At 36.2% G+C, this 27070-nt stretch overlaps 1 protein-coding gene across 1 annotated transcript in view; it reads left to right on the top strand.

Moving 5' to 3' along the window:
- Positions 1 to 27070, top strand: part of BCKDHB (branched chain keto acid dehydrogenase E1 subunit beta) — a 157972-nt gene that overhangs the window by 15434 nt on the left and 115468 nt on the right. Inside the window, exons 2-3 of the mRNA XM_020975510.2 lie at positions 6183 to 6260; positions 16119 to 16187. Of these exons, the coding sequence (XP_020831169.1) occupies positions 6183 to 6260; positions 16119 to 16187 (147 nt within the window). The remainder of the gene's footprint in view (positions 1 to 6182; positions 6261 to 16118; positions 16188 to 27070) is intronic.

The raw sequence follows: 27070 nt of genomic DNA, 5'->3' as shown, positions 1-27070 counted from the left end.
CTGTCTTACCCAAAACTATATACAAAACTCCAAATGTGGTCTAAATACGGCAGATTGCCATGGGACTGCTCCTTCCATATTCCTGGTTGCAGAAATATAGTCTAGTCAGATAGAGGGTTGACCTTGGAGTAAGGAAAATTTGGTTTCAAGACCCTCTTCTGGCACATACTAGCTGGTTGATCCTGGGCAAGTCAATTACTCTCTTAGTACCCCCAGGGAACTCTCTAAGGCTGTAAATTACAAGACAAGTGCTGATCAGAATTGAGAGAGTTTCTTAGGGAATTTCCCACACCCATGAAATCAAAGTTCCAGTCCTATTCATGTGTTCCTTGCTTATATGGGCTTTGAAAATAGGATTAGGGCCTTATCTGAAGGACTGAATGGCTCCATTATTTGATCCACCATATGTTCTAAATATCTTAGATGTTATCTGAATGACAGTACCAGCAACATTTCCAGGCTTACAGCCACACCTGCTTCCTTCTAACCATTGGCTATTTTGCCATCTTTTATTGTGCTAATAATAATGCACTCAGTTTCACTAAAGGAATTGAGTTACAAACGAGGAGAAAACTGCTCAAAACACTTATTCTTCAGTTGTCATCAACATAACCACTTCTTTGGGTCCAGGAATCACTTGTTGCCAACGGTAAAGAGTGATGATTTTATTTATTATACTCCTGAGAAAGGTCATGTGGTATAGTGGATAGAGTGCTAAATTTGAAGTCAGGAAGAATTTGCTAGCTATGTGGCCTTGGGCAAGTCATTTCTTTTCCCTGAGCCTCACACAGCTCTCTAAGACTAAGTTGACTTAGTCAAGGCGACTTAGCCAAATCAGAGAAATCACAAGTTCTCGGAGTGTTGACATACTCTTCTTTGTCTCATACAGAGCCTCAGAACACCAGAATTAACAACCTCAGGCTGGCTTTTTCCATCTTTGTGCAAATAGTTATGCCATTAACTTCTGTTGAGCCTTCAAAGTATTAATTGGCTTCTTATGACCTGGCCAACTTATTTTCACATGATAGATGATCTCCAATACATAAGCCACCAGAATTCCTTATTATTCATACCCTCAGAGAAATTTTGTTCCACATGTATTTTAATTAAACATACTCTATCCCATATGTGTATGTATTAATGTTTCATTGTAAATTCACCTGTTCACAATTAAGTGAGGTTCTTATGGAGGAAAAGGAGTACTATCTCAAATGTTTCTGTGCCTGATCTCTAGCCACTGGTAGGAAGAGGAGAAGTGGGCACTTTCTATCTTGCCCTGTGTCTCCTGACTGATCTTGTGACTCTTACTTGATCTCCAGCTTCTCCTGGGAGTGTAAAGTGGAGAGGTGGGTGCCTTACCATTGTATCTCCTGCCTGGTCTTGGGAAGAGGACAAGCACTATTCCATCTCACCAGTTTTATGTGTGGTGAAAGGATGCCACTCCATCAAGTTTACTGCCTTTCTCCTGCTGGGGGAAGGAGAATTATCACCACTCCTTCTGCTCTAAACTCTTGCCCCCTCAACTGACTTGCCCAAAGCTCTTAAAAGATTCTACTCTTAGGTACTATGGTACTATTAACCTTGAAAATCTCTCTAAATTTTTCACTTAATGATTAACAGACTCTCACCTGGTCATACATTCCACATTCTAGTGATTCTGAACCCCTGTATATCATCATCCAAACCCCATTCCCTATCCTTCAACTGATTCCTCATTCCCATCCTCCTTTCCCTTCTCTCCACCCTGCCCCCCCACCTTGCAAGTCCTAACTACCCACCCTTCTACTGTGCCTTCTGGAATGTCTGCTTCATAGGCAACAAACTTGTTTTCTTAAATCTTTTCCTGTACCATTCCTAATACATTCTGGCTCTCAGAGTCCTGGCTTCCTCCTGATAACACAGCCTCCTTGGCTACATTTTCCAGCACTCACTGTACTTTCACTAATTTCCCTCAGCTTCCTGGTTGAGGATGGGGAGTTGTACTCCACTGACACTTGCAGGTTCTTCCCCTACCACCATTACTTGGTAACCTCTCCTCCTTTGAGGTTCATACAATCTACATCTACCACCCTATCAAATTCCTAGTAGCTGTTGTCTTCAGACCTCCAGCACACTCTCCTTTCCTCAGTGAGTTCAGTACCTGACTCAAAATCTTTCTTTGCTCTTCAACTCTTGAGCTCAGAACAGGGGACTTCATCAAAGTCCCTCAAACAAGCTAACCTCTCGGTTCTCCGACCTACTCATTTCCCATAACCTACTCATCCACCCTACCTCAGCTACACACAAAGATGTTCATGCCCCTGATCTTGCCATCACTCACAAATGCACTGCCTCTGTATTCAAGAGCTTTGAAATGTCCTTGTCTCATCACAACTTAGTGGCTTTCTACCTCTGTTTCTTAGAAGTCTACATTTATAGTTGGAAGAAGCTTTTGAGGCCATTTGTTCCAGCTTCGTAATTTTATAGAGATAGAAATGGGCTCAGAGAAATTAAATGACTTGTTCATGGTCACGCTGTTAGTGTAGTGTGATTTGAACCCAGGTCTTCATGACTACAGGCCAGCATTCTATCTACTATTACATGTTGCCTCTCATACTATTGGAGGTTTGACAGAATGATTTTTTCAAAGTAGAGCAAAAAATGCACAAGAGGAACATGTCAAAACAACAGTCTTGGAACGACCAGGGTCCCAAGATTTCTAGTGGTAGAATAAATGGTGGCGTACATTGGCAACTAGGAGAAGCCCATTTGTATTTGGGAAGCTGGCAGAGCCGGTTGACTCGGCTTCTCTGATACATTTCAAACATGTAGGTAGTTGTAGTGAACAATTTAAATAATAGGATTATGTACATTGTTTCAGAAACTTCATAGACATTCCAGATATTTGTCCCATAGGACATTAATTTTCATGAGGTTATTAGTGGTTAAAATAACTTGGTGCCACCATCATCAGAGTCACCTAGATTCTCATTTTATTAATTCTTCCCTTTATTCTAGGAATTCTGGTTGGACTTGTTTGTAGGCTGCATTTTTCTCTGCGGCTTTGCTTGAGATGTTTTTGAATCCCTCCCCCCCTTTTTTTGGTTTGGGTTTTGAGCTTCCCTGTCATCATAATAGCTCTTTATGATGGAATACTTTTTTTGTTTGTTCATTCTTCCAGCATGCTTATGTTTGGGCTTTGGACTTTATGTTAGGGCTAGGCTCTGTGTACTTCTTCAGGGATTGTCTGACATGAGCTTCTGTTCTTTTATACCCTTCTGCCACTTTGATAGCTCAGGCTGGGGCCTGCAAGCTTTCAGTGCTCGCAGAGTGATGTGATTCAGGGCAAAGACTACTCACTGCTCTCCTGGTCTGAGTTCTGCAAGTTCCTGACCCAGTTTTGGGTGTGTTGGCTTGTCCCTGGTTGGAAGTTTCAGTACAATGTAATTGGATTCATTGGCTAGCCTGCTAAGAAACTCTACAGGTTCAAAGCTACTGAATTGTAGGCTTTTCTATGCTCTGGGACTGCTACACCTAGAATAACTCCAGATTATTCAACTGCAGGCTTCAATCTGGACTGGAGGCTAGAACTGAGTCCCTGCTCTGCTCCTAGGATCAGAGCCACACTCTTTGCTTCTGAACTAGTTCCTTGCTCAGTTCTTTGGTGACTGAAACTGCCCCTCTCTCTCACTCCTAGATACAAGTAAAGTCTCCTTCTCTGTTGGCCGTGGATCTGTGACCCAGAACTGGGTAATAGATAGCAGAGCTTTCAAATGGCAACTGTTGCTGTACTCTGAACCAGTTCAGTGATCTGGTCTTGATTCTCTTGGAGTCCTTGGGGACTGGAATTGTTCTATAGACTCCTAGATCTCTCTGTCCATATCCCTAAACCACCTTGTGCTGGAAAAATGACTACTGTGACTTTTTCTTGGATTTCCCAATCAGAATTCAGTCTGGTGCATTTTCTAGATCTTTGCAGAGGAGATTTGGTGGGAGGATTAGGCTGTACTTTTTTTGCTGCTCCACCGTTTTGACTGTATTTGGAATCACCCAAGTTCTCAACTTTAGAGTCATTTTTGACTCTTTGGTCCCCATCACTGCTTATTAGTTGCCAAGTCTCGCTTTCATATCTCTTGTGTTCTTTGCATTCACATATCACTCAAATGTTTGGATTCTCACCACCTTTGGAGGACAGACTATTATAATTGCCTCTGAATTAATTCCCTACTTTCCAGTATCTCCATTCTCTAATATATCCTCCATGTGGTAGTAAAAATAATTCTTCTTTAGGATTCTGTTCATAATACACACCTGCTGAAAAATCTTCAGTGGCTCTTCATTGTCTCTAGGATGAAATACAAACTCCTTAGCCTGGCATTTAAGGCCTTGCATAATCTGGCCCCAGTCTACCTTTGGAGCATTATTTCCTATAGCTTCTCCATGTTCCAGTGAAACTGGAATTTTGTAAAATTCCCTTGAATTTGACAGACCATCTCTCACTTCCATTCTATGGCACAAGTAGTACTTTACATACTGTCTACTTTTGCTTCCTAAATAGCAGTCTTAGCTTCTTTCAAGGCTCAATTCAGTCTTGGTGGAGGGAGAGAACACTAATAACTGAGAGTAACAGGGAGGACTTCACCACTTAATCAATAAATACTTGATTATTGACTAATGAAGTCTTCTTTAATCCCTTCAGTTCCTAATGTTCTCTCTCCTCAAATTTCTCTGTAGGCACTTTCTGTGTTTGTGTTGTATCTTCCAGTAGAATGTATTTAACCCCAGAGACTTTGGTGTTTTCTTTGTATCCCCCATGCCTAGCTCTGTGCCATAAAAGTGGGAGAGACTTCAGTAAATATGTGGTAAATTTAATATAAAGGAATTGTTTGAGGAGTTAGGAAAATGAGGTATGCTAAGATGTCAAGCAAAATAATTAAGAGCTGCTTATAGGCTAAAGATCCCATCTGGGGGCTGGAGAGGAGGAAGTAGGTCAGTTACTTCAGAAAGGGGCCTTACAGTTACCTTGAGATCTGGTTACAAAGCCAGGGTTGCAGTCTCAGCTGTCCAGACAAACTGGGGGGAGGGGGGTCAGTCAGAATCAATACTCAGAAGTTTTAACTGGGCAGGAAGCCAGTCAGAGATAGAGTATCCAGGCCAGGAGAAAGCAAATAGTACCAAGCAATATGAGAGAGCCCAGACAAGAGCAGAGTACAGATGTAGATGCTAGAGAATTTTTGAGCTGAAAGTCACCTTGGGGATCATCTGTTCTTGATGACTTATTTGACACATGAGAAAACTGAAGCACAGAGAGGTTAAATAGCATGCTCAAGGTCACACAGTGATTAGTGGCTGAGTCAGAGCTAGAACCTAGGTCTCCTGACTCCCAGTAAAGAACTCTCTATACTCTGCGAGGTTGCTTCTCTATATTTTTTAGTCCCTACAGTTCTCAATTTCATTTAGTGTATTGTAGTTTGCATGGTATATAGCACGCTAACATTTTTCAGGGGCAAAATCCATATTTCTGTCACTCTACTCTTATTTTTCCTTTTACTGTAAGCATCTAATTAAAAAATCATTTCTCACTGATTATATTTCATATATCTTTATATATATTTTCAAGGCTAATTTGAATTTTTTGCTTCCATGAAGACTTTCTAGATGCCTGAACTTTTCTTCTTTACTTCCCACATTGTCTATGCCACTTAATAAAAAAGTTCAAATTATTTATACTCACGTTGTTGTTCAGTTGTTTAGTTGCATCTGACTCTTTGTGTCCCCATGTTTTTTTTTTTTGACAAAAATACTGGAATGGTTTGCCATTTCCTTTTCCAGTAAATTAAGGCAAGTAGAGGTTGAGTGACTTTCCCAGGGTCACATAGCTAGTGAGTGTCTGAGGCCAAATTTAAACTCAGGTCTTCCTAACTCCAGGTCCAGCCCTTTACTCACTGAGCCACATACATGCTTTCACTGAGCCACATACATGCTTCTGTACTGAAGTGTAGTGTTATCTAATTGTTTCATGTTTGTCTCATTTCTCCAACAAGGTTGAGTTGAATTGAGGCTTTGAATATTCTCTATCTTGAGATTTTCCATAGATCTTTCAAAGCTTATTCTCTGCTGTGAGATAATTTTGTGATTAGCTAATACATATTTTATTTTTGTGTATTTTAAAGTGTCTAAAAATGGTATTTTTAATCTCACAGGACAAACCCAGAAAATGAATCTTTTCCAGTCTATAACAAGTGCCTTGGATAATTCATTGGCCAAAGATCCTACTGCAGGTAAAGCTAATTGTGTCTATGTGAACATTACATTAAAAGATTGCAGAATAATTAGACTTGGAATTTTTTATCAGAATAGTGATTCTTATTGCTGATATTTTAATATTTGGGCATTATTATGATTAAATGCAACAAAACAAAAAAGACAAATAGTGATATTAATGTTTTTGGTAAACTTACTCCTAATTGAATCTTACACTTACTGGACAATAACAAGTTATTTTTGCTTTCCTAATATCTTTAACATTGAAATTTCATTTTATCTTTCTGATTTAATGATGCCCTGAATATAATTTTGTTCCTGTGAGCATATAGGAAAAAGCAACAACAACTAGGATATGACTTGAGCAATACTGTAATCCTAAAACTATAGCATTTAGAGCTGGAAGTAAATTTTAGGTATTATCTTGTTCACTACCCTCATTTTACAGATGAAAAACTGAGGCCTAGAGCAAAGTCCTACGGTACAAAATGCAAATCCTTCAGGAGAGCAACCCTATTCCACTTTTGGTGTTTAGGGAGGGAGAAAAATTGCTGGACTTTGCAGTGAAAACTCCGTTTTTTTAAGGAGATGGGGGCAGGGGATGTGGGCAGTTGCTGTCTAAGTGAAGAGGAATCTACTTTCTGTACTTGGCAATCCTAGCGGCAGATTTCACTATGGGAGATTTTAACTATTTTTGTGTTATGGACCCCTTTGGCAGTCTGGTAAAGCCAGAATAATTTAGATGCATATAGTAAAATATGTAAGGCTTCAAAGGAAACAAAAAATATTGAAATATATTTTCCCCATTCAAGTTCATGGACTCCCTGGTATATAGGTGGTTGGGAAGTTGTTGCTCCTGGACGTGGTGACACATACTTGTAATCTCTTTTATTGGATTGAGGAGGCTAAGGCCAGTGAATTGCTTGAGTGTGGGAGTTCTGTGCTACAGCAGGGCTACAGTCAATTGGGTACCTATACTGTTTTGTACTAACATGATGAGCTTCTAGGAATGGGGGACCACTGTGCTACCTAAATAGAGGCAAATACCAGGTTGGTATTGGAGGTCAAAGTTTCCATGCAGATGAGCAATGAGGATGAGCCTGTAAGTGGCTAGTGTACTTCAAGCCAGGGCAAAATAGTAAGACTCATTCATTAAAAAAAAATTAGGGGCAACTAGGTAGTGCAGTGGATAGAGCCCTGGCCTTGAAGTCAGGACAGCCTGAGTTCAAATCCAGTCTCAGACACACGACACACAACATGTATTAGTTGTGTGACCCTGGGCAAGTCACTTAACCTCAATTGCCTAGCAACAAGCAAAAAAAAATTTAAAAAGAAGCTCTTTTTAAAAAGAAAAGAAAAGAAAAGATTCTACAGCTTCTGGTGCTTCCAGGGAGACCAGAAAGACTTAAACTATGGCTCTGTTACTAAGAGTGATTATAAGTATTCTAAGACTTTATGTTTGTCAGATATAAAGGGAAAAAGTACAGCCTATGCAACTTGTGTAACATTTTACTTATATAGTTTTTGGTTATCAAAAATAATTTTTAACAATAACAGGACAATTTTTCAAATCCAGTTTCCCCCTTCAACAAAAAAATTGACTTTTATGCTCTTTTATACTCTTGTTCTTTTATAAAAAAATATAAAAAAACAAAAAATCATTTTATTTTTTTAATCTTTTTTTAATGTTTTGATTCAGTTGGAGCAAAATACTAAGATTAAAGAGTTTCAAATTTAGGTGCTTCACAAAGAATTCAGCACTGTTTATAACAAAGTTATTCCGTTTTTTTTTTTTGTTGTTGTGCTGGGGCTTAATAGTATGGTCTTTTATTTAGCCCTTAAGAGTTACAGTGTGCTTTCTTATTGGGAAAAGAAAGTTATCACTACTGATATATTTGGTGTTGCTTTTGGGGGTAAGTCTGAAACAATTGTATAGTAGACTTGACATTCTGGAAAATAAAAATTGATTTCTTTAGTTTTCCCTTCCTCCAATTTGAATCTTAGTTAAGAGTGTGGCATTTTAAAAATAATTTTCAATAAAGTGCTGGTTGGCACTGTTTTGGGAAAACATGTTCCTGATGCAAGGAAGTGTCACTGAGCCAGGTTTAAAATTTAGAAATTTTCTAGCCTGAAAATTTGGAGAGTAAGTTACCATTTACTAGCTAAAGGCACTTGTGTTCTAAAACATAGAGAAGTCTTTTTGTCATGGAAAAAAAAATTCAAAAAAAAATTCAGTCCTTAAGTGCCTATCATTCCCTGGCTAGGAATTTTGAAATAATTTCTTAGTAATGGACTTGGCAGAGGCAGCAAGGTGGTGCAGTGGATAGAACACTGGAGTGAGGTGGATCTGAGGTCAAATCCAATCTTCAGTGCTTACTGGTTATGTGACTCTGGGCAAGTCACTTAATCCCCAACAGCCTCAAAAAAAAAAAGAAGAAAAAAAAATAATGGACTTGAGGTGGGGGAGAGGGAAGGATTCTAGTTTTGCCTGTTTTACCAGATGACTTGAGGCAAGGCACTCCACTTCTCTGGGACTCCTTTCTTAATCTGTATTGGGAAAGAGCTTCGACTAAATGACTTTTTAGATACCCATAACTCTAATGATCTATGAGTATGAACCTATCTGTGACTTCTTTGTGTTATTTGGAAGTCAGCATATTGTAGGAAGTGAATTCAATTGGCTTTATATTATCTTAGATATTTAGTTGGAATAAAAATTCTGAATTTAATTAGTTATAAATTGACTGAATAAGTCCTGAGAGGCATTTTAAAAGTATCTCTTCAAAAATATTTTAAACAAAGTATCAGTAGAATATTGCTGATATTCAAAGTTGAAAGAACTCTAAGAGGCTAGGTAAATTGCACCTGAGATTACTTATAAAGTATTCCCATTTATTAGCAGGTAGCTGTCAAAGCTAAAATGGCATGATTAAAATTCCAATAGGTACCTAGAAATACAATACTTATTTACATAATAGTTTCTGGAAATATTTCCTTTCTTTGACATATTTCTTAGTTTACTTTGAATGTTAGGCATTGACTGCTGTTTGAAATTGATCTATCTAATCTGATCTGAACAATTCAGTATTTTACTTCTTGACTGGCTAATTTTTCTTTCTTTCAATATGTAATGTTAGTAGTCCAAAAGTCACATATTACAAATTGTTTGATGTTAGCAAAGTAGCTCTAATAAAATCTCAAAGGACTTTTTGCATTTGAGCACTTGCCTAAAGGTCAAGTAATAGTCTTTTGGGCATCCTAAATATCAGGTGAATTAATGCTCAGAGATTGAGAATTTCTAAGTTTTGATAGGCTTAATATAATTAAGAGCTAAGTCTGGTGACTAATTGGAATACTACAAGCTTGTGGTAAATGGTGCTCTCAGTTTTCTCCCACTGCTTGTCCCTTCAGCGCTTGTCTTACCAACTTCCTCTATTGTGTGTCTTTTTGCTGTTAGACTCCTCTTTCTGACAGTTTTCTGCTATTCTGCAGGAGGGGATATAGGCTTCCTTCTACTATTGGACCCTACCCTGCTGTCTTTGAAAACTGCATATCCTTCTTTCAATTTTTTAAAGGTATTTAAAAATAAAAACATGGGAATCATTACAGGGAAATGCTTAAGACTTCATAAGAAAAGGAAAAAATTATAAAGTTATATTAGTCGTAAGAGCTACTTCTGGTCTAAGGAAGAAGTAGGCATTTATTTTACTTAGCTACATTTCCTAGATATCCCGAAAGACCCCCTTTCTCCAGTTTTTTCCCCTAGAACCCTCCAGTTTTGTCTAGGTTGGATGCTGTGTCAATGCTGAGTTTTCTAACTGTGGCAAATACAATTGCTAGGTTCACCCGGATTTGTGCTTTCTTTTAGAATTTGCTTCTTAGAATTTGGCTTATGGAAAGCACTTTTTAACTGGACCCTGCAAAGATTCCTCTCTTGGGCTTCAGGACTCATTTTGTGTTTGCTTTCTTCATTCTCCTGAGGTTTTGATGGTTCTGGCTCCTTGCAAATCTTGACACTCTTGACCCATTTTTTTTTCTTCTAGTTGGTTTGCCAGAAGTAGGCATTAGCCAATTTCTATGGTTGGTTCTCCCCTTGAGGTTAAATCTGGCTTCTCCATGTATTGCTTCAGTTGGCATCTCTGCCACATTCCCCTTTAGAGGACAGATGTTTTGATAGCCTCTGTTGGTTTACTCTGAATTCCCATATCTATCCTCTGTGCAAGTTCCTGGCAGACTACAATTTAGTTTCTTTTCATAGCTTGTGTGATCTCCTGCTGGAACTTAAATTTTTCTTTGTGGTCTGATCCCAGCTTTTTGGTAATGGCAGAGCCAAGAAGGGGATAGAATTAAATCCTGTGCTCAGTAAAACAATGGCCTAGGGTAACAAGTTCTACTTAATTCCCTGCTTCTCTTTTGATAATGTCCTCTGGGACTCTGCTACTCTAGTTTAATGGTTTTCTAGAACTCTCTTCTTTATAGGTTTATAATAGAAATATAGGCTAAAAATACAGTTCTCAGAATCTTAGAGCTAGAAAGGTTCCTGGAGATGAACATTGCTAACTCTTTCATTTGGCAGATAAGGCAGTTGAAGCCCAGAAAGATGAAATGACTAGCGCAAGGTTATGCAGCTAGTTAGTGGTAGAAGTAGGAATAATTAATAACTAACACTTATCTTCCATCAGTAATAATAATACTTCAATTTTACCTAATGCTTTTGCATTAGAAAGTATTTCACAACAACCCTATAGAGAAAATTTGGTAACTATTATTACCCCCATTTTATAGATGAGGAAACTGAGACTCCAAGAGGTTTCTGTTATTCACCCAAGTTCATAAGATTGGTATGTATAATTTGAACACAAGTCTCTCTTTACTCTAATTCCAGAAGACATACTTTGCTGTCATCACATCACAGTTATGTTGTTTATACTTCAATATGTCCAGCATTTTTATAATTAGAGACTAAATACATTTTTACTTTAGCTTTGTCTCTGTAAATATTGTCTATTTTCTTTTGTGAACCCACTAAAGAATGGCTTGCCATTTAAAATAGTCATACTTTTCTATTAAAAGGTGCCATAAAAATAATTTTTTGAGAGGATAGGAAATTTCTTATTATTGGGCAGCTCTTCCTTCTTTTAAAAAAAAAACCTCAAAACAAAATCTGAGAAAGTTCTAAATTAGTATCAATACTACATTGACTTGGTTTTTGGGGGACAAAAACAACAAACTACACTACCCTTTGCTGCCTGATCAGGCTAGATTGTAAATTCCATGAAGGAAGGAACTGTGGCAATTATCTTTTTATCTTCTTCAGTGTCTAGCACAGTGATTTGTACTTAATAAGTGCTTAATAAATCATTTCTAACGAGAATATTGAAAAGAAATGTGTTTTTTAGGCAGGAAACCTGAGCCCAAATAATGCCATGAAGAAATGATGACATTTTTCAAGATCATTTTAAATCCTGCCTCTGATAGTTTCTGGTTGTGTGGGCAAGTAACTTAGCATCTCATTTCCTTATCTTTAAAATGAGGGAGTTGGACTTTTGTTGTTGTTGTTGTTCTCAAAGAGAACCAATGACATCAGGAGGGGGATTTCTTGATTTACAAGAGAATTAGATTTAAGTGAGGCAGAGCTGTGCAAAGTCATCTGCCTCACTCTCTCCTCCATAGTTATTGTAGTGCACTGGCAGAACATAGGTCAGGACAACTGGAGATGGCCCCAGAGGAAGCAGTAAGAGACCTTGGCCCATTTAAGCTAAGGTCTTTCCCAAGTCTCGGTTTGTCTGAGGCAACATCTATTCAGTAGTTAAAGGATAGGTTAGAATAGAGGTAAAAGATGGCTGAGTTTGCCTTCACAAAATAATCAATCTGGGAGGGGAAGACCCTCAGAGTTTCTGGCCAGAACAGAAACAGTTGCTATGTACACTCACTCTAAGCCATCAAAACCAACAAGTGAGGCTTGGGCAGGGGATATTATTGGCCAAAGAGTGGAAGCCAGAGTGATTTGGGTCTAAAGGCATAGTCAAGTAGCTCCATTTGAATCCGAATAGGCTTTATCAGAGCCTATTTCTTTAGAGCTATATTTCAAGAAATCATAAATGAAAGCTACGTGAGACAAAAGTTAAGTGTCCCAGTTTTTTGGGGAAAAATGATAGAATAATTAAGTAGGGAAGAAAAATCTAGCTTCCAAACCCTTGCAGGGTATAAGTGATCAAAATTTATATTCCTTTTGACAGAGAACCCATATGCAAAGGTATGATTCCCAACTTGGACAGAAGGAGACTAGGAGAAGGGGGAAGGAAGAAGAGAAAGGGGGAGGGTTAGGAGAAGGAGGAGGAAGAAGAATTTCTAGTTCTAAATATGTCATCCTATGATTTTTTTCTAAGCCTCCCTTTCCTCATCTCTAAAATGGAGATAAAAATAGCTATAGTGACTACCTTACAGGATTGTTGTGGGGCTTAAATGAAAGAATATATGTAAACTTTGCAAACTTTGAGGTGGCATATAGATCTCAGCTATTTAATAATAATAGTGCCCAATAGCTTTTATGTGAAAAGAGGAAAGGCACGGTGAATTAATGTTCCATTTTTGTGTCTGTATAATCAAAACTCTGAAGAATAGTTCTGTGATCTGGCTAAACCTTAAAATTGTATAGCTTGACATATGACTACTTGAAGAAACTTGATTTATTTGTGTGGGAAACTCCTATTGTAGGCACTTTCTCCACTAAAGCAGCTACGACTAGTCTATCACTTATTGGTAAAGTCAGGAAGCATTTATTAAGTGCCTACTATATGTTAGGCATTGTACTAAGGATTAGGTATACAAAGAAAGGCAAAAAAAAAATCTCTCTCCTCAAGTTGCTCACAACCTAATCAGGGAGACTACTATATACAAACAAGATATATGCAAGGTAATGTGGAGATCATCTCAGAGGGAAGAAGAAACTAGCATTAAGGAGGACTGGGAAAGGCTTATTTGCAGAAGGTGGAATTTTAGTTGAGACTTGAAGGAAGCCAGGAAGTGGAGACTAGAAGGGAGAATATTCAATGCATGGGGGACAGTCAGTGAAAATGCCTGGAGTCAGGAGATGGAGGACCTTGTATGAGGAATATCGAGGAGTCCAGTGTTACTGGATCATAATGTAAGGGGAGTAAGATGAAAGAGGAAGAAGGCAGGTTATGAAGGGCTTTAAAAGTCAAACAGAGAATTTTATATTTGATTCTGGAGGCAATTGGAAGTCACTAGAGTTTATTGTATATTTGGTGACGTGGTGAGATCTACACTTTAAGAATATTATTTTGACAACAGAGTAGAGAATAGACTAAAGTGGGTAGAGATGAGGGAAATATAGAAAAGAGGAGAGTTTGAGGGAAAGATAATGAATTCCATTTTTGATATGTTGAGTTAAAGTGTCTATGGGACATCTAGTTTGAGATGTTCACTGGATAGGGGGAGATAAGAGATGAAGTGAAAAGAAAGGTTAGGGCTGGATAAGAAGATCTGAGAATAATCTGAATTGAGATAATTAAATCCATGGGAACTGATGAGATCACTAAGAGAAATCACATAGTGGGAGAAAAGAAGAGGACCCAGAACAAAGGCTTAGGGGACATCCACAATTATCAGTGTGTAAAGGCTGAGAAGGAACATTCTGACAGGTAGGAGGAGAACCAGGGGAGAGCAGTATTGTGAAAACCAAAAGAGAAGAATATAAAGGAAAAGAGGGTGACAGACATTGTCAAAGGCTGTAAAGTCCAGAAGGATGAGGATTAAGAAAAAGTCCATAGCATCTAGTCAAAAGGTCAATTCAAAGTAGAAAAGATGTAATGCTTTTATGTTTCAAGTTTTACCAAAGAAATGAAATATTTATTTTTCTCTACATTTGGAAAGTAAAGTTTAAATTAAATATGCCTACTTTACACATAATTGGAATCTTGATTTTAACTGAATAGTGAATTGGCTTATATACTTTGATTTTCTTCATAACATATCAAACAAGGTGCATGTATTTGATTTAGAACTATACACAGAACTGATTTTTAGCTTTGTGTTTCGGTTGTTGTACCTATTTGGAAGACTTTGCATTGGCTTTGTTCATCAACTTTTCCCTATTTATACCTGTATTTATTTTCAATTATTATCAGGGAATTTTATAGCTAGATGAGTGTTTAGAAATCCTCTAGCCCAATCCCTTTCCTTTCCATATGAGGAAATTTCCAAATAGGCAAACATCAGCAGCAAAGCCAGAGCTGGAGCAGACTCTTGACTCTCAGGCTTTCTTTCTAGCATAGCATAATTGTCATTGTCATTAATTACTGGCATGATCCAAATCCGTTTTTCAAATCTAGTATTTAAATGTTAGTTCATTTTGGTAGAATATGGTGTTCTAATATCAAGATCAAGGATTTGAAACCTCTAAAACTCAGCCATATGTTTTTGGCACATGAACTCAGAAGTAGGTGTTATTGGTCAATATGAGGACGGGAAAATTCATCAACACTACTAAACATACAACTCAATATTAATGCTGACTGGTAATAACAACATATGAAGAATCCAAATTATTATAGGGCGGGGGAGCTGGGTAGTGGTTTCTCTGTTGGGACTTAAAGCCCTGAAGTTCTGAATTTAGGCAAAATTTCTTCACTCCCTATCTCCTCCCTCATCTCTCTACCCCTATACCTTGCCAAGTAAAAAACACACATTGAAAACATTAACAACCATGAAATATTTATTACTTTCCTATCTATCTCCATAGAGATGTATCCTAGAACCTAGGAGTACATTGTCAAACATAAAAATTTCCTTAGTTCCACACTATCTTTCTTGGGTATTTGGGGTTCTGACTAGCATTTTAAGGAAATCTGTCCTTCATGGCCTGCAAGGGAAAAGGTTGTTACTGTTATAGTCTTAAGATGACCCTTTACTTTTTTACCTATTTTTTGGGAAAGACAAACACAAAATAAAAATACTTACAACAGTATAAAATCTTTGACGTTATTGTTTTTTTTTTCTCCTGGGCCTACTATTTCATTTGTGTAGAGCAGGAGTTCTTCACCTTTTTTTTTTGGTGTCACAGACCCCTCTGGCAATCTGGTGAAACCTATGGACCTCTTCTCAGAATCATGGTTTATAGGTAAAAAAAAAATACATAGGATCATAAAGGAAACAAATTATAGAGAAATACAGTTATGAAAATATTTTAAAAATATCAAATTCATGAATCCTGAGTTAAGAATCCCTGGTATAGAGAGCTTCCTGTACCAGTGCAGATGAGCATCTATTCTGCAATACTGTGACTTGCTTGGGTTCACAGATCAGTGTCTTTCAGAGGCAGGGTTTGAACCAAGTTCTTCCCACCACTAAACCTCACTACTGCTCTATTTCATGTTAGTATTTTATAAATTTAGTATTGAAACAATTATGGGGAAATTTGTAAATACCTGTAGCTATTTGAAGGAGTTGTGTGAGACCCTTTTGAAGGAAGGGAAGGAAATAAGTATTTATTAAGCGCCTACCATATGCCATGTATTGTAATGAGTGCTTTACAAATATTATCTCACTTGATTGAGGCAATAAGACTTGATGAAAAAAGGAATTAGGAGTCCTGATTTCAAGTTCTGGCTTTACTACTAAGTTATCTATATGACCTTGGTTACCATCTTATCTGGGCCTCAGTTTCCTCACCTATAAATATAAGGGGTTAGACTAAATGAACTCAAAAGTTCTCTTCCAGTTTGACTCCTTTGGTGAGTCTTAACTATGAATGTGATTTAGTCAAGTAAGAGTGCATAGTTTTATATTGTGATGTTAGTATATTATGAATTTTTTAGTAAGCTATATTCCTTAAAGATTATCTTCTTTTTCAGTAATTTTTGGTGAAGATGTTGCTTTTGGAGGAGTCTTCAGATGTACTGTTGGCTTACGAGACAAATATGGTAAGTTTTCTTTGTGTTTGCTAACAATATTAATGTCTATTGATGCAGGATTCCTGAGGATTTTCAGGATTCAAGCCACGTGAAACAGATAGTCATAAAATAAAAATAAGGTTAGTTTCTTTGAATGTCTACTTCTTTCACTCAGGGCCTCATCACTTCATCATTGGACTACTGCTACAGTCTCCTAGAATAGCAGGAGCTTACATGTAAATTCCAGAATGGTCTTTTTAAACATCATTTTCATCATATCACTTCCTTGCTCAAGAAACCTATTGTCCTTGGTATCTAATTTAAATTCCCTAGTGTAACATTTAAGCTGTTCTTTTAATTGTCTATTCACTTCCTTCTCAGAGTTCATTTTGTTACCCTTCTTTATAATCCTTTTGCTTTAGTCAGATCGTCCTTTATATTCTCTCCATATGCCCAATTTCTGTACTTTTAGCTTTTTTCCTTATTCCTCTGACAATTCACATTTTGCCAGAGATAGAAGGCCTTTTCTTGGCAGCTATTGGGTGGTATATGCCTGTCTTGCTCTAAAGCTTTGGAATGCATTGTAGGGCCCCTTTCTTGGCATCTCCAATCATTTTATGGTGAGTAATGTGTGTATGTGTGTGTGTGTGTGTATGTATGTACATATATATACACAAATACATATATACATTCTTACATGTATGAGCATATCTATGCATGATGGGTGCCAAGAGATAAACAAATTGGTCCTTGATCTTAAGGAACTTACATTTTGTTTCTCTGCAGGAAGCTCAGAGAGGAACTCTCTCTACCAATGCAGATTGGAACCTGCTCAATATAGTTTTAGAAAGTCAATCAGGGCACTGAGAAATTAAGTTACTTGTTTGCAGTCATATAGCCAGTATTTGTCAGAGGCTGGACTTGAACCCAAGTCTTCCTGATTCTGAGGACAGCTTTTTTCTACTATGCTATACTTCCCCTTGAGCTTATATTCTAGTGTAAATACTCTTCCACATCAAAGTCTTAGAGTAATCTTTGTGTTTTGCCCCTTCCTTTCAACCAGTTCTTTTTTTTTAAATTTAGCTTTGTATTTTGTTTTTAAAAATTATTTAATATTGTATTTACCCCTGAATTACATATAAAACAATTTTAAATATTCTTAAAATTTTTTTTTTGAGTTCAAATTCTTTCCCACCTTCTTTCATTGAAAAGACAAGCAATTTGATATAGGTTATCTATATACAGTCATATAAAACATATTCCTATGTTAGTTATGTTGTGAAATAAAATACAGACCAAAAAAAAGGCCCAAGAAAAATAAAGTAAAAAAAATATTCTTTGATCTGCATTCAGACTCCACCAATTCTTTTTCTGGAAATGGATAGCATTTTTTTTTCATAAGTCCTTTATAAATATCTTGGATCTTTGTATTGTTGAGAATAGTTAAGTCATTCACAGTTGATCATCATATAGAATTGCTGTTAGTATGTATAGTGTTCTGGTTCTTTTCATTTCACTTTGCATCTGTTTAAGTCTTTCCAGGTTTTTCTGAGAGCATCCTGCTTGTCATTTCTTATAGCACAACAGTATTCCATCACAATCACATATCATAATTTGTTCAGCCATTCCCCAATTGATGGCGATTCCCTCAATTTACAATTCTTTGCCACCACTAAAAGAGCTGCTATAAATATTTTTGTACATATAGGTCATTTTTCTTCTTGTTTTTTTATCTCTTTGGGATACGTAACTAGTAGTGGTATTGCTTGGTCAAAGGGTATGCATAGTTTTATAGCTCTTTGGATATAGTTCTAAATTGTTCTGCAGAATGGTTGAATCAGTATAGAACTCTACTAATAGTGTATTAGTGTCTCAATTTTTTCCCACATCCCCTTCAACATTTGTCATTTTCCTTATCTGTTGTATTCGACAATCTGAAAGGTGTGGGGTGGTACCTGAGAGTTGTTTTAATTTGCATTTCTCTAATCAATAGTGATTTAGAACATTTTTTTTTCATATGATTGTAGATAGCTTTGATTACTTTGTCTGGAAACTGCCTGTTCATATCCATTTATAAATTTGACTAAGTTCCCTATATTTTGAAAAATGAGGCCTTTATCAAGTAAACTGCTGTAAATATTTTTCACAGTTACTATTACTGTGTATTTCTCTCCATCCTATTTTTTTCTCTTGCTTATCCTACACTTTCTCTCCTTTCACCCTGTCCATCCTCAAAAGTGAGTTAATCATCCCATCATATTCAACTCATATCTATGTCCTCCATCTATGCATTCTCCTTCTAACTGTCCTAATAATGAGAAAATTTTTAGGACTTACAAATATCATCTTCCCATGTAGGAATGTAAACAGTTTAACCTTATTGAATGCTTTATGATTTCTCTATCTTGTTTACCTTTTTATGCTTCTCTTGAGTCTTATGTTTGAAAGCCAAATTTTCTATTCAACTCTGATCTTTTCATCTGGAATGCTTGAAAGTCCTCTATTTCATTAAATATCAATTATTTTTCCCTGAAGGATTATACTCAGTTTTGCTGGGTAGGTTATTCTTGGTTGTAATCTTAGCTCTTTTGTCCTGTGGAAAATCATATTCCGAGCCCTTTGATCCTTTAATGTAGAAGCTGCTAAATCTTGTGTTGTCCTGACTGAGACTCCATGATATTCAAATTGTTTCTTTCTGGCTTTTTGCAATATTTTCTTCTTGATCTGAGAGCTCTGGAATTTGCCTCTAATATTGCTGAGAATTTTCATTTTGGAATTTCTTTCAGGAGGTGATTGAATTCTTATTTTACCCTCTGGTTCTAGAATACCAGGGCAATTTTCCTTGATAGTTTCTTGAAAGGTGATGTATATGTTCTGTTTTTGACCATAGCTTACAAGTAGTCAAATAATTCTTAAATTATCTCTCCTGGATCAATTTTCCAGATCAGTTTTTTCTAATAAGATATTTCATATTTTCTCATTTTTTCATACTTTTGACTTTGGTTTGTTATTTATTGATGTCTTCTGGAGTCATTAGCTTCTAATCACCCAATTCTAATTTTTAAGGAAATATTTTTTTCTTTAGTTTTTATATTTCCCTTTCCATTTGTTCAATTCTACTTTTTATGGAGTTCTCTTCTTCAGTGAATTTTTGTATATCTTTTTCCATTTGTCCAGTTCTTCTTTTTAAGGCTTTCTTCTCTTCATTGGATTTTTGTGCTTCTTTTACTATTTGTTCTGTTCTATTTTTTAAGGAATTTTTTCTTTAGATTATTTTTGTGCCTCTTTTAACAAGTTGTCAACTCTTTTTTCATGATTTTTTTCGTCACTGTTGTTTCTTTCCCCAATTTTTCCTCTACCTCTCTTATTTGATTTTTAAAATCCTTTTTTGAGCTCTTTTAGGAATTCTTTTTGGGCCTAGACCTAGTCACATTTTTCTTTGATGCTTTGGAAATAGCAGTTTTGACTTTGTTGACTTCTTCTGAGTTTATGTTTTGATCTTCTCTATCACCATAGTAACTTTCTATGGTCAGGATCTTTTTTTGTTGTTTGCTCATTTTCTAACCTATTTCTTGACTTTTTACTCTATGGTAAAGTGGGGCTCTGCTTCCAAGGTGGATGGGAGTACTGTCCTAAGCTTTAAGTTTTTTGTGCATCTGTTTTCAGACCTAATTCTGGAGACCTATAAGTTTTTGGTTCTTCAAAGATGTTATGATCTAAGGAGAAGTGTGTATAGTCTTCTTTTGAAGTATGCTGTGGTCTGTGAGTGATCATAATCACTCTTCAGCCATGGAACTGTGGCCAGGGTCCCAACTTTTCTGCTGCCACAAGCTCTGGTGTGCTGGTGCTTCTCCTTATTCTGGGATTGCGACCTAGGATTGTGACCTGGTTCCAAGTATGGGCAGTGCAACACAATCTTGCCCCTGGTGCCAGCAAAGGGACCCCAATAATCTCCTTCTGACCAGTTGTTCAACTCCCTTACCATCTATGGGCTGAGAGGTCAAGAAACTGCCACTGCTACCACTGATTCAATTGTTCCCAAAGCCTGCTGCCAGTTTTCTGGGGCCTGCCTTTCACTGGTGTGGCCTGAGCTGGACTGTACTCCAATCTCACCCCAGTGTGACACCTTTACTACTGACCGTCTAAGTTGTCTTGGGCTGGAATATTGTTTTACCCTGTCCTTTTGTGGGTTTGTTAGCTCCAGAATTTGTTTTGAGGCATTGTTTAATGTTGTTTGGAGGGGAATTTGGGAGAGCTCAAGTGAGTCCTTACCTTTTCTCTGCCATCTTGGCTCTGCCCCATCTCAAGCACTCCTTAAGGTGCTAAATGTTATATTATTATTATTCCTTACATCTCTAGGCAGCTAGGTGGTATAGTAGATAGAGCCTTGAACCTGGAGTCAGGAAGACCTGAGTTCAAATCCAGCCCCAGGCACTTGCTAGTTATGTCATCCTGGGCAAGGCACTTAATCTCTGTCTGCTTCAAATTCCTCAAATTTTAAATGGGGCTATTAATAACATGTACCTCCTAGGGTTGTTGTAAGTGTTAAATGACATAATACTTATAAAGGGCTTAACACAGTGCCTGTCATGGAGTAGGTGCTTAATAAATGCTTGTTTTTTTTTTGGCTGGGCAAGGGGGTTAAGTGACTTGCCCAGGGTCACACAGCTAGTAAGTATTGTGTGTCTGAGGCCGGATTTGAGCTCAGGTCCTCCTGAATCCAGGGCCAGTGCTCTATCCACTGTGCCACCTAGGTGCCCCAATAAATGCTTGTTTCCTTCCTTTCCTACTCACTCACCTCATTAATCAGGAGACCCTGTAGATTGTTACTTCATGAGGTCTCTTCATTTTTCCTTCTTAATACTATCACAACCTTAGTGTAAGTCCTTATTGGTCTCTTTGGGTGAAGTTTCTGCTTTCTCTAATTTGACATGCAAATTATATTTGCAATCAGGTCTGCTCTTTCCAACAAATATTTTATACAAAAACAAAAAGTTTTTTGTTAAATATCCGTGAAACTTAAAAATGTCTTATCTGACTCTCTACCATGAGAGGAAGTATGAATCTAAGCAAATATGCATATTATTTTAGCATATTTCTTTCCCAGATTTCCTTCAAAGAAGGTCTATGAATAAACTAGTTATTTATTTGAAGTCTCATTTGCTTCTGCTATTCACTTCCTCCGGTGAATCACAATCATTAGTTGATTTCCAGCAACAAAGTAGAATAAAAATACAAAGAAAAGTAAAAGAAAATAGAAAACATATGAAGGAAAAATATTTTATCATGCATTTTCTAAAAAAATCACTATTATAAAGCTCTCAAACAGGTTGAAAAGGTACACTTTTAAAATGGAGCTCAAATCAGAAATATGAATTCAATGCCTACTGTAACAAAAATCCTAAAGACTTATACACAGTCCTTTAAAATCTAATTGGAGAACAAAGCATAAGCACATGTAAAGGTAAATAAGGCAAGGGTTAAACAATAAGCAAAGTAAGTAGGAAAATCAATATTTCTTATGTTTTAGGGTTTAGGTTTGCTGGAGTGAAGGGTGAGGGTGGAAAGTAGTCCTTATCTATATAGCACCTACCTCCCAAGGTTGTGAAGATAAAATGGAATAATATTTGTAAAGCACTTTGCAAATCTTCAAGTGCTATATAAATCTTGCTATTATTATGATGGTAAAAGCGTCATTTTAGGAAAATTCATGTAGTAGTAATTTGCAGGTCAAATTAGAGAAGACACTAGATGGCACCCTACTCTTTGGAATAAGTCACATCTCACTTCCCACACTTCTAGCTGTCCAATTGATTAAAAAAAAAAACTTAAAATATTTTTCAGACAGTAATTAAAACTCCACTCTAAAGGGTAAATTCTTATAAATTTAGGTCAAATTTAATTTCTTACTATAAAACTATTACAATGCTATACTTAATATTCTAAAGAAAGAATTGCTTTTTAAGCAATGGAACAGATAGGGAGAAATTGAATAATTTTATATTTCAAGTGATACACATGAAAATATTGATTTAAGATGACCATCCTTAGTATTTTTACTCCCTACTCTTCTTAAATACAGTGGCATATTACAGCTGTTCTTAACATTGTTGTTATTTGTCTAAGAAAGTGTTGGTTGTGGATATAGGGCAGACTTTGGACTCTGGAAGACTTGGTTCAAGTTCTACCTTTGAAATAAAGAAGTAATTGACTTTAGGCAAGACAATTATCCCTTTAGTACCTGAGAGTTCCCTACATTGATGAAATCAGAGGTCTGTACAATAACTAAATGTATAGTTGAAAAAGAAAAAAAATAGCATAATCAGATCAATATGAAATTGACGTTTTAGATTTTAGTGAGCATTAATTTTTATAGTAGTTCCACAGAGGCAGAATTTTGTTGTGCTTTTTCACCATAAAGGTCCTAATTTAATCAGTCAGTTAAGCTTTTGATCATTTTTTTTAAAATTTGGCTTTACAGATGGAACTTTGCTGTGAAGAGGTGAGAAGTTGGATTAGATGAAAGGCCTCCAGATATCTAGCTATGTTGTTGCTTCAACTGTCTTTAATTGAATGCCAACTTTCAACCTGAAGAGTTATAGTATATTTCACCAAGTTGCAGTTCATCTCTTATTTTGTCACTGTATGTGCCCTCTGTACAAGCCTAATTAATCTGAGGCATTATCATCCTTCCATGAACATGAGTGAGCAGCTTTGATGGGTGAGAGGAAGAGCAGTGCACTTGGACTCACAATACTTGGGTTCTAGCATATGACTTTGGGCAAATTGGGGGACCCTCTCTTGAGCCTTCTTTTCTCTGCAGGGCTCCATCAAATGAAGTATGTCAGACTTGTTTCCAAAAGTATATACTAGGAGTAACTAATGAAATTGCTCTTGAAAGCCACGGTGAACATTCATCCCACTACACTATACTGTGAAATGTTAGAAAGTGTTGTGTTTGTGAATTTCCTACTGAAACCTTTATTGATAACTTTGAGAGGATTTTGTTTTCATAGAGTGACTTCCCCATCCTGTGCTATTGAAAGAAGTTCAATTAAGACATGGGTTCAGTAGAGAATATGTTGATTTAATTTGTTCAGGACTGAACTTTTGCTTTTATCTCTGACTTACCATATTTGTTCCCGTGTTCTGCTGGTGCAGAAATTTGAAAATGTCGTTTACAGTATGGGAAAAATCAACATAACCATTTGTATGTTCTTGTAAACACTGGGGAAATTGTGTGGTATTATTAACTTTATATAATCACTTTAAAGCACTGAAGTAAGGAAGGAAAACTACCAACCATGTGTCCGGGTTTAATTTTAAGCAGTATTAAGAGCTTTAATTAGACTTTTTTTTTCAGTCTTAGAAAATTCATTTACCATTTAGGAATTATACATATATTTAACCTGAAGATTTAAAGATAAGATATTTTGAATTAGTTTACAAAAGGACACATGAACAATTTTCTTATTAGTTACTCCTTTCTCCAATTAATATCAGATGATCTTTACTAATTATATAAAAATTATTAGAAGTGAGGTTGTACATTTTAGTTATTAATATAAAGTCAGATTTTTAAGCAGAACTTTTCTTAGGGCATGGTGAATCTGGGTAGTGACCCCATGCCCTGCACTTTGCAGCAATCTATACTGCCCTCTCTTTCTTCTTCCATCTGCCCTAGACACCCCAACTGTCTTGACCTGGTGATAGTCAACTTAGGCAAGCAAGGAGTAGTCTGTAGGTAGTATATGGGTGTTTTTGTACACACACACACACACACACACACACACACACACACAAATATAGATATAGACATAAACCTTATATATAACTTCATATATGCAATCAGGTCTGCTCATTAGAGCCTCTATCTCCAAAATGAAGAGGATACTTCTTCCCTCCTTTGAATATATTATATCAAATATCTAAGGAAATATGACTTTGTATTAAAGTGAGGGAGGTAAGTTTAGAAGCATTCTCTGGGAGAGTTAATGTGTTTGGTAAGGTATGCTCATCAAAGCCTCTATGTCTAAACTGTCCTCCCAACACAAGGACGGGCTTCTCCAGTCTGTCCTTCTTTAGTTCCTCATAGACAAAGTATTGTTCTTTCATGATTTCTTTTTTAACTCTTTAAGGTTGTCATTGATATTCATTTTAACTTAATGTCACTTGCATAAAACTGTGTATGTGTGTGTTGGTATAGGAGTCAGTGCTGCTGAAGTGGAAGTCTTTCTAGGCATGGCCCTGTTTTTGAATTCCTTTTTAATATAACATGGATTTTTCAATCCTACATGACTTGCCTTAATAATCAGCAAGTCAAATTAATACTGTTTCACTGGGTTACCTTTATTTGTCTTAATGTGATTCTTCATGAAAGTTTTATGTATATTAGCTATAAGATTTAAGCAAGCTTGTTAGTCTTAAAACAGCAAAGCTTCTTTTCCAGTCCCTTGCTTTGTTCTGAATAGTTGAGGTTGGTAGATGATAACCTCCAGCTAAGTAAGTAATTACTATTTTGCATTCACATAGTGGGCAAAATTAGGCACAAGGTTACTATAGAACTGATTGACCAAAAGTGTAAGTCACAGACTACTTATTGGTAAGATGACCCTTAATAGACTTCTTAGTGGAGATAAGGATGTGTGGGATATTTGCCTTTCTTCTGTGGTGAGTGTTATGGAGGCAACAGTTTTCTGCTTTCTTGACATTAGGAGAGAGAATACAGGGCTGAATGGATTAATGAAATGATTTGGTTAGGGTGGCTGTTTCTATCCCTTTTTTTATATCATTCTTAAACTAGGGTTTAGATTATTGATCTCTGCCATTTGAAGCCAATGATAATTATATTCTTCTCTCCTCTTTGGTAAACACATTTTCTAGGTTTGTTTCTGCTAAGTTTATTGTCCACAAGGGTGAGAAAAACAACAAAGGCAAGTAATGGAAAAGTGGCATGTTTTAAATGTGTTACAATAGAGTTTTAGAAGGTGAAATATCGAGAGCTATCATGTTATGATGTAGAGATTGTTTTGAATTTTTCCAGCAGGTAATACAATGGTATAAATAAATCTTCTAAAGTACGTCCTATTTTCTTTTTGCTAAAACATTAATCAAGTATGGCTTTTGACCAATATTGTTTTGAAGATTGTGTTAGGTATCATAAAGTTCCATCAGCCAAATTCGTTCTTTCCATGTCCAGGACATGAGAATTGAGTGAATTACTATAGCCCTGAGAATAGTAGGTGTTTAAATTATAATAATTGTATTCAATTAGTAGATTTTTAAATATTTTCTGGTTAAAAATTTGTCTTTTGTAGTATATTATTAATAGCTCTTAAATTTAAACCTATTCATTGGTTCAATATTAACCTTCTGTTTAGAAGGCAATTCCATAATGTCTTCCTTAGTAGATGACACACATTTTGGTTTATGTAGATATAATATGTTAACCTACAGGAAAGAATCAGCTTGAGAAATCTGTGTACCCTTGTTTTGAACTGTTGTATTGACATAGGTACAGAGAACAGATATGTTTTGGGAATTATCTCATTTCCATACAAATGAAGAAAGATATAAAAGTATAATATTTGCAGCTTTTAGGATGGCTTGCCTTTAAATTTTTTTCTTCTATTAATGCTTCAGAAGGAGGATGCAACTATATTTTGCAAGTTTTTCTGCCCCAAGTACCTTATTTATGTTCATAAGGTGTTCAGACATAAGGAAGGAATTTCAGGTTTCTTAATTTTCTGTATTTGTTGGGCTTTTGGGGTCTGTTTCTCATCCACTGTCAATTGCAAGCCCTAACAGTTAAAGATCACATGTGGTTGAAACCTTTCTAAAGTCCAAATTTCATTTTCTATATTAACTTTTTTATAAAATCTCACTTTGGAGATTGCTACAGAGGACAGATTTTTACATTTTATTTCAATTCAGCTCCAAAAGTGTTTTTACCAAGTGAGTGCTTACATTAAAACATTATGTTTGAGGCTTAAGTTAAATATCTTACGGACAGTTTTTTTTAATCATAGAAAGCAATTTTTGTTTCCTTTGTTTCTCATTTGGTTCACCAAGTGTTGCGTTATTTCAGATATAAAGTTGACTACTTGTTTCATGTACATTTCTTCTTAGTCTTAGGGGAGAATTAAGGAAGTTATTTCTAAGATAAAGTATCCTATGTTGTAGATTTTCCCTGATACTTTGATATTTGCATGTAATTGAGTGTATTTTTGCACTTAATTTTATTTATGGTAAATTGATCTGCATATGCTTCTCGAATGTTGCCACCACCAAGCACGTCTCAGGAAATTATATGTCCTTTTCTTTGGCCACAACTAGTAGCTTGGTCCTCATTATTTTATATATGTGGTGTGGATTATTTTCCCCAAAGTACATTAGTAGATTACCATCATACTTGCTTACAGGGAAGGTTATTTACATTTTTGCATTTCATTGCACAGTTTCAGGAGCTCTTCTCCTTTTTTTATCCCATTGACATATCTAAATTCAACTCCTAGACTTGGTATTGTCAATGACAGTTTCCCTACTCAGAAAATCTTAAGAGTTAACTTCTGCAAATATGAAATTTTCCTGTTTAGAAAGTAAGACTACAAATTGCTTATAAATATGAGAAGTATTATTACTTGAGGTAATCATTAGGTAATTGAGGTATACTTGAGGCAATTAGCTATTGGGTGATTATTTTTTAAATTTATTTTTTTTATTATTTTATTTTATTGTATTTTTTTTAGCCACTGCAGTTCCAGAAGACTTGTGGAGGGGTGGTGATCTACACTAACTTAAATAGAAATTGAGTGGGTTGGGCCACTAATCTGTACAAAAGGATTCTTATCAGCAGCACATTGATTTGTTTTTAAAATGTAATGCTATCTATGTTTATTATGTTTTTATTTATT

The sequence above is a fragment of the Phascolarctos cinereus genome, unplaced genomic scaffold (assembly GCF_003287225.1).
Source record: "Phascolarctos cinereus isolate Bilbo 61053 unplaced genomic scaffold, phaCin_HiC Scaffold_5;HRSCAF=322, whole genome shotgun sequence".
Taxonomy (NCBI): domain Eukaryota; kingdom Metazoa; phylum Chordata; class Mammalia; order Diprotodontia; family Phascolarctidae; genus Phascolarctos; species Phascolarctos cinereus.
This window is presented reverse-complemented; position numbering and strand designations above follow the sequence as displayed.